The sequence below is a fragment of the Amblyomma americanum genome, chromosome 10 (assembly GCF_052857255.1).
Source record: "Amblyomma americanum isolate KBUSLIRL-KWMA chromosome 10, ASM5285725v1, whole genome shotgun sequence".
Taxonomy (NCBI): Eukaryota; Metazoa; Arthropoda; class Arachnida; order Ixodida; family Ixodidae; genus Amblyomma; species Amblyomma americanum.
Window position 1 is genome coordinate 96,427,976 of NC_135506.1, and position 8,526 is coordinate 96,436,501.

Here is an 8,526-nt window from a genome sequence, read left to right on the forward strand (position 1 = left end):
CGCGCTTCTTCGCAAACCAACTCTGTTCTCTTCCTGTCTCTTAAGTGCAAAACCTATGATTTTTCGTTCCATACCTCGCTGCCTTCACCACCAGCTAAAGTAGAAACCTCTTCATTAGCCGCTACGTTTCTGCTCCATAGGTGGGTACTGCTAAGGCAAAGCTGTTATATACTTTTCTCTTGATGAGTACTGCAAACTGCCATTCACGATCGCAGAGTATATGAGAAATGCATTCCACTTCAATCTTACTCTTTGAGTTACTTGACTATCGTGTCCCGGATCTGCGGTCACTGCCAGCCATTAGTAGGTGTAGTCCTTTACAGCTTACAGCGCCTCGCCATGTAACGCAAACTGCTGCCCCTCCAGGGACTCTTGAACAATACATCAGTTTTCTGCATATTATACTGAAGACGTTTTTTTCTGCTTTGCCACTCTTATTCATTGAACATGCTTTCCAGTTCGTACCCTGGGCTGCTTAGTGAGTTAATGTCGTCAGCGATTTGCAGAATAATAAGGTATTCTACATTATCTGCAGCTATTCCAGAACTATTTCTGGAACATAGGAAGGAAGAAATTGGTGGTCACACTATACATCCTCTATTGATTAACGGTGTTTCTGCCGATAGAATGCGACCAAAAGTGAGATCAATCGCTGACTTGTTCAGCTCTGTACTTTGGCCGGACGCTTCCAACAGGATTTTCCAAATTCAAGATGAAACATTAAGCGCTGCAACTGTGGAGATATCGAGTAGTGCTCCCTGCTTCGCATCATCTTCTTTACCACATCAGAATGATTTGCCCCATTTTAAGGAGGCAGACATTTCAGTTTCACAGATTGGTGAAGGCTAAATTTGACAACCAGATATAGACCACAGGACGTAACGATGACCACGACAGAGAGTAAATTTCTTCTCAGCTAGGAATGAGTAAAATCATTTATAGTCTACTGCTGCTATTACTGTTCGTTACGTGGAAGTGCAAAACCACTACACTGCCAGACGTGCTTATCGATGTGTTGCGCCACCGGCTAGTGCTGAAGAGTTGTACCCTTACGGTAGACAGTTGTAATTATTATCTTTCGCATGAATTACTTGAATAAGTTACACTTTAATTTGACATTTTCATTTTGAAAACGCGCCATTGAGCCTACACAACTACAAATCAAACCCTATCGTCACTATCGCATAGGCCACGGGGCTCCCTGTGGTGTATTGAAAGTTTCGTTTAATTATGTGCCCTTCTATCCGATGTGTGAATACATTTATTTCCACAAAAGTGCGTTTTCATGCCATAAATCATCAGAGATAATATTATTAACTTAAGATTTCTTCCGTTGGTCGCTTCAGAGTGCTCTCCAGAGCATTTGGTGGCGACCGCACATTCGGCTGTCCGAGACTCAAGACGCTCCGACTTTGCTCTCATAGCGGTTGCGCGCTCTTGATCACGTAGGTGCATGCCACCAATCTTAGCGCAGCCAACGTATGACAGCGATATTCGCCGGCATGGCCACCCGTTGGCGGTCGGCGAAGTTGCTATGGTTTGTTGTTGTTATTCTCTAGTGTTGCTCGAGCTCCAAGCTAACAAAGTTCTTCCATATGTGCCGCAGTCTCGAAAGGTTTCCGCGTTGTGTTTAGTTGCAGTGATAAAAGTCTCTCTCTTAAACCACGAGGGAACGACAAGTCCTCACGGCCACCGTAACGCAGATGTACGGCTCGAAGCGAAGCTCACACCACGGCTGTAAGTAACGAGATACGCGCGTTGGCGGCGGGCAGAGCATACTTGCACGCTGGTGCACCTCTCGCGTGGGTAAGATATGCACTATTTGAAGCCACTGCGTCTATAAAAGCTGTAGAAGCGTTTACAAGTTAAGAAAAGGCCTAAGATAAGTAACGTCCTGCGGTGTGTCTTAGCGCACTAATTTCTCATACATCATCGCGGCTCCGTTTTTTGTGCGTGTGAAATGCAGCGCAAATGTTCATAAGTGCGTGCAATGTAAATAATTTGCGTGCGCGTGGGAAAAGTGCTGCTTCTGAGGCTCGTAATCGCAGTGTCGGCTGTGGTACATAGCAGGTGATGACCTCTTTGGCCAAGCTAAAAAGGTGTTGCCTCATAATCACCATCAGCCTGACTACACCCACTGCAGGGCAAAGGCTCTCCAATTAACCATGTCCATGCAGCCGCGCCCACCGTCTCCCCGCAACCTTCGTAATCTCATCCGACCACCCAACTATCTGCCGCCCCCTGCTCCACTTTTCTTTTTCTTAGAATCAAGTCCGTTACCATTAAGAACCAGCGGTTATCTTGCCTTCGCAGTGCATGCCCTGCCCAAGCCCATTTCTTCTTAATATCTACAAGGATGCCATTAGCGCGCGTCTATTCCCTGATTCACTCTTCTTTCTTCCTGTCTCTTAACGTTACACGTATCATTTTTTGTCCATTGAACACTTTATGTTAGTTAAACCAATTGTTAGCCTCGACGTTTCTATTTCACAGTTAGTACCGGTAACATAGAGCTTTTATGTACTTTCCTCTTGTGGGATATTAGTAAACTGCGATTCATGATCTGACTGTACCTGCCAAATGAGGTCTAACCCTTTCTTATTCTTCTAGTTATTTCACCCTCGTGCTGTATCTCTGGGGTTACTACTTGCGCAAAGTATAGCAAGGGAACAAAACAGGCTAGGTGGTATCGCATTCATCTGTTGCTTGAGTGCGCTGAGTGGAGACAGGGACGAAACGAGACAACGACTGTACGTGGCCAGTTCGGAAGAGAACAGCCGTTTACGAGCTCAAAAACGGCTGCTGCCTTCCGAACGTCTTAATATTACTTTAGTTTCCTGCATATTGTTTGAGTACCGCCGTTCTACTTTGCATGTCGTAGCCATTCACCGCACTTTGCAATTGATCCCCTAAGTGAGCTAGGAAGAAAATGTCACTCGTGAATCGAAGATTACTAAGGTGTTAGGCTGTGAACTACGGAAGTGAACGCGGTTCGTGTCCTGTGCCGCGAAGGTTTCCACCAGATAAAAAACTCCTAGCGTCGGTGGAATTACATAAGCAGGATTGGGGTTGGACCTGATCTTTGATAGTGACGAGAGCCGGCAATGCGCTCCGTCAGAAGAGCTGTATTTGTGCACCGAAGTGCAGTATTTGGAGACAACCTTATGTGTGAATATACCAATAATATTGCGTTGTCGATCAATCAGTTATTTTTAATTGAATCCGCTAAGGAACTAATAAGCCTTCGGCGTAAAAGTATGATGTGTAATAAATAAAAGGCGCCAAATGTTCCTACTCGTAGGCGCGAACGGACCGGCATCGAGGTTGTGTTACCTTGATGTGACCGCTCTGAAACCGCCTGGAAAATTCGGCTTCACGGCACATAATTTATCTGGGATTCGAAGATCGCCTCGATAGGCACGCTCTGCGTCAGAGAATGAAAGCGAGCAGTCGAAGACACCATTAGACTTATTACATTATTGTGCCTGTCTCTGAAAATAAAGCGAAATCACGTTAAGTTTCATTCATCCTTTCTGTACAAAAATAATATGAAATTCAAAGCAGCCCCCCAGCTCCGGAACATATTCCACTGCGAGTGAGGCATTCAACCAGAGGGCTTTCGCTGGTTCGAAACAAGGGGTTAGTGGTGCCATTCCGAAAGAACAATAAAAAATGAGGTAGCGCTCACTCGATCTCTCACCCTCCAGCACGAGCCTTGTGATTACCTGAGAGTTGCGTTTTAAGCTTCATCATAAAACATCATAGAGAGCCTCGCCCAATTTATAGGGTCTTTTTGTCCGCCTCGCGTGTGGGATGTGCGGGGTTGGGTCTCGAGTGGCGCCGGGTACTGACCGGTGATACAATGGGTACAAGCTTTCCCGTGCCTGGCGCACGGCTTCTTTAGGATGAAATGCTTCGCAAATGAGTGTTTTACCCCACCTCGAGTGGAACAATCCTTGTGCCATGACACTCTTTAGCCACAGATGCTCATGAACTATAAAAATTCTTGGTCATCAGCATGAGCATAACCTGATTTTCTTACCCGAACATTGCTACAAGTGCGACGACATTTCGATGCGTGAGCTGGACACCCTTTGGCAGTCCCGTTGTGCCGCTAGAGTAAATTATAACCAAAACCGTATCTGGGCACACATTATGTTGAGTTCCAAGATCATCCAGAGGGGTCTGCTTAAGCTGTGATAGACTTGGGGCTCCTCCTGGATCACCAGTTGCAACAATGATAGCCTGGAATAACATACAGTTGTCCGGATTGGCATGTGGAATGAAACTCTTCAAGACACCTAAACCACAGTAGCCCTACTTGCGACTTTCGCAAGTGCACCATAGAAAATAAAGCGCGTGATTTGCGTCTTTTTTCTCTGAATCGCACTTCCCACGATAGTCCAGGAATAAATGAGGAACTATGGCGCTCATGCGTTCATGGATATGGCTTTCATGCTGCGCAAACTAGGATGCGAATAAAACGTGAAATATGCGTGCGCAATTATTTTCGTCGGAAGAGAAAGCTAGAATGATTGATTACAGAATGCCCCTACATTTTAGTTGTTCAAATGTCAGAAACGAGAGGGTATACATTTTCAATTAGCCTTCATTTCACATCATCTCTGTGCCGTTCTTTTCAGCCATATGTGGCGATAGAGGTGTATTTCTGTTTTAAGAATTTCCATTCCCGCACGGTACAGCTGATAGAAGTTAAAGCCTCCAGGCTTCCATAAAGTGTTATCATGTGCATCTTAATGAAGAAAACTAACATTTGACGAGATATGAGGAAGTTGAAACTATTACCTCAACAGACGAAATTCCCGCACATGACTGCTGAATTTTTTCGATATCATCTGCATCACAGAAAACAAACTTTGGTCGAGCATCCACCAACTGATGATGTACTTCTCCTGTAAAAAGCAAGAGCAACAGTAAGCAAACTGTACAGTAGATTTACATTGGCTGGGGCCCTTATCACGAGTTTCAATCAGCAATCGGGTCAATAATACGCAGCATAAATTATGTAAGAGAGTCCATATTTGTACAAATCGGAATTCAGACCACTCTGGTGGACGGCGAGCGTTTTTCAAGTGGTCGCCAGCGAAAAAGACCGAAAAAGAATATATTTCTCCAACATACTCGATGGCGGGTGCGACTGCTAATGCGCCTCGGCACTTTGTGCTGGCCCTCCTTTCAGGCGACCATGAAGATATGGCGGGCACCAATAGATATATCTTGAGCAGATTAGAACGACAAGGGATTAGATTATCAGTGAGGCTGCATGCATCAAACAAAGCGTGGAGAAAGGGGTGGCTTGTAGGAATCTGTTAAATACTGAGGAAGCTTAAGTAGATGACTGGCATGCTGGCACTCCGCTTTGATAGTTGAGGGATGTGAAACAAGTTTAATTTGCTTAGAGTTGGATTATTTCATCTTTGATAGCGGAAAGTAAAGGCAGCTATTTGTAACATTTATGGGCCTATGTTTCTTGTCGATGCTCAAAGTTTGCTTTAAAGTTTTATGCTTTGCTTCTCCGTTCACCAACCGTCCATCTTAATAACGTGGATCTCTGCGATGCGTTCTACCTCAAATCAACGTGCGCCTCAAAGAGGTGAGGTAAATAGGAACCAGCGAGTTGTACTTTTTCCATAGACTGTATTAATTCAGTCAGGTCGCGAAGTGCATCTTAACGCAAACCTGGCCGAGTCGACAGTGTATCGATGGATGAAAAACGCTAAAACACCAGTGCGCTGTGAGAAGTTTGTTCAAGTTAAAGAACTAAAGGCAGTGGGAAGTACTGGATGCGTCCACTGCGTCGACTTTTATATTTAGCGTGCAGCTTTGGGGCATGGAACTCTGAATAATACAAGAGTGGAATTATCCGGGCCAGTTGGTTAATGACACTTAATTAACAGCGCGACAGACGGGACAATACGGAACAATAAGGAAGAAGACGGGACAATAGGCTCCGAGAACATAGCAGAGATATCAAAGACAGCACGAGGAAGAATCTGCTCAACACGTGGCCACCCGCAAGCGCACTGCAAATTTCACATAAGCAATGTTTTCAGGAGATATCAGGTACCGCTGGTGCGGGAATTATTCGAAGCGCTTGTCATTAATAAAAGAGGAGTGACGTGCGTGAGCACACTTTCTACCACTTTGAAAAGAAAAGAGATTAATTTCCTTGATTGCTACGAACGCGGAGAATCTTGCTGTTTGCTTTTTAAGTTTTTATGCTTTTATGTTCTGGGCTTGACCCCGGGGTATAATTTGCTTCGCAGCAATAAAATTCCTTTCAACTGCTACTCAGCGCTCGTGTTTGTGTCTCTTCCTTATTGTCCCGTCTGTCGGGCTGTTATTTATGTGCCTGAATAATATTATCGTTCCTACGATTATAACAACGACACAGGTGTGATTTCTGAAAATTTTGGGAAACTACGCCATCATAGAGTTAGATATAATATGCTGTGCCAAACGTACCGGACAACCAGATTAGCTTTTCTAGAAAAGTCTTGATGAAACATACGCAGAAATTTTGCTCGAACTAAGAATAAATTTGCACGCCTTAGTTCAGAAAACAAATCCCGCATCAAGTGCGATGAACTTCCGCGTCGCAGTTGAAATGGTCGCACTGCGGGATGGGAATAAGAAGGGAATTGCTGGTCACTGTCACGTATGATGCCACAGGCACGGAGTATATGTGAATGTTGTTATGAGTGAGGACTGCGTTCTGAAGCCTGGACACTATCGCGAGTCACCTATTTGCTTATGCGGAGGTCCAGACAAAAGGACATGCCACCCCCCCAGTGGTGCCGCCCCTTTAAGACAGTTTAATTAGGGGAACACAGCCATTTGTTTTTTCTTTGCTGAAGAAGTATTCAAGCACCCATATGCTTTCATTGACTGTGAGGTTGTGCTCAGGTTTAGACCACATGTTGACGACCAGAGGTGCATCTTTGAGGACATGTCATGGTATCGGGATAGCAAAAAGAGGGCATCGCAGTCAAGAGGAGGCGGCCAAAAGGAGGTCATCGCCAACGGATCATGTCTACGAGCTTTCGATACGAAAACGGGGTTGTAAGAAGCGATTGCTTTGAGCCTGACGCAGCAAGGTACGCGTTACATCCTTCAATTACATTTTTTTCGCTAAAGCTTCCTGCATTGCCGGGGATGCCTCGTAAGTTTCTAACAGCTACGGTGTACAGCTGAAGCTTAAAAATTTTAACTCAAATGACCTCACCCAACTGTCGAAAAAGCTCCAAGCGACTTGCGCGGAGCCGCTGTTTGCGAACACGCCTGTCGGTCTTATCAGCATGTTCGCAGCCGCAGAGCTGAGCGTTGTCATCTGCAGCTGCTCTGGCCCATCACTTGTGCTTATCTTTTTTCCGCTGCAGCTGTACATCCCATAATTGCATTGTCTCTGCTGCCGGGCGACACGATGCCAGCCCACTTGTGGGTTTGATGTGGCGGTACCGGCTGGTATCTTGTTCATTTATGAGGCTTATTATTAATATCCTAGAATTTTTGCCATCTATTTTTTCCTGCACCTAGTCGTCGTATGAACCGCTTCGGTGGCCTTCTTCCTCCGCCTGCAGTCCCCGACAGGCCGATTAATTTTTCATCCCGACCCTTCAAAACCACACTTCAAGAAAAAATAGCGACAGCAAACCTCCAGAACAGTTGTACACTACGTCGCTAATTAACGCATAGACAATTTCTTCCTCAATGCAAAACGTGAACACTGCGTTTTTTTAACAAGATACCATAATTCCTGTTATTGGTTAAGCGTCCTAGATTTGCTGTCACGGTGATTTTTATCGTCCTGGTCTCGAACTTCAGAGTCTCTAAAATAATACGCGGAACAGAGATGAAGGACACGGCCACAAACCTTCGGTAAGGTTGGTCTTGATCAAGGCGGCTGTGCCGCCTGCGAAGAAGGTGCCGCATATGGCGACGAGTAGCTCGCAACTGTTGGCACCGTGGAACGCGACCACGTCTGCCGTGCGCAGACCCCGCCTGCGAAGCCCGGCCGCCACCCGGCGACAAGCGTCCAACATCTCGCCGTAGGTGTACCGGGAGCCCGACATTGTATCAACCTGCGAGAAGGCAGTGACGGTAATTGAAGACATGGGAGGTGGCGCACGACACAGGGCAAGGAGGCGTTCTCATGCATTCTACACCGCTTATCTAGATTTCTAAGGGAATGCTTTGGATGCAAAGATTTCAGTGGACAGAGAAACCATGCCGGGATGGCCTACATGCAAACAATGATAGAGCTGATTCCTGGCTTTCCAGACTTTATTCAATGGTCCTTCTCCTTAAAGGGCCGAATCAAAAACTATCAAAAACATTTCTGTTTTACTCGTTCTGGCACGTCAAATTTGGCGAAAATGAACTTTTATTTGCAATAAGAATAAATAGCATTTAGAGGAGCGTATCTCGTGCAGCTTTGATTTAAAATCAACCGCTTGTAAATTGAGAAGGCTGGCGATGTATTGCAAGGTTGTGGATCATCGTCAC

General features: G+C 45.5%; 2 protein-coding genes across 2 annotated transcripts in view; both read right to left on the bottom strand.

Moving 5' to 3' along the window:
- LOC144106517 (luciferin 4-monooxygenase-like) overlaps window positions 1-4,132 on the bottom strand; it is a 28,643-nt gene extending 24,511 nt beyond the window's left edge. The window contains exon 1 of the mRNA XM_077639360.1: window positions 4,043-4,132. Coding sequence (XP_077495486.1) covers window positions 4,043-4,050 — 8 coding nt within the window. The 5' untranslated portion in view covers window positions 4,051-4,132. The remainder of the gene's footprint in view (window positions 1-4,042) is intronic.
- A 635-nt stretch (window positions 4,133-4,767) lies between these two features.
- On the bottom strand, window positions 4,768-8,093 carry LOC144108571 (uncharacterized). The gene is made up of 2 exons (XM_077641773.1): window positions 7,895-8,093; window positions 4,768-4,913 (listed from the first exon to the last, which is right to left on the bottom strand). The coding sequence occupies exons 1-2, from the start codon at window positions 8,091-8,093 to the stop codon at window positions 4,768-4,770; spliced, it is 345 nt and encodes a 114-aa protein (XP_077497899.1).
- Between the last annotated feature and the right edge of the window lie 433 nt (window positions 8,094-8,526).

Excerpts from the sequence above, each read along its gene's own strand:
- LOC144108571 (XM_077641773.1), bottom strand. The coding sequence starts at position 8,093 with ATGTCGGGCTCCCGGTACACCTACGGCGAGATGTTGGACGCTTGTCGC. Across the intron at positions 4,914-7,894 it reads CAAGACCAACCTTACCGAAG|GAGAAGTACATCATCAGTTG; the intron begins GTTTGTGGCCGT and ends TGCTTTTTACAG.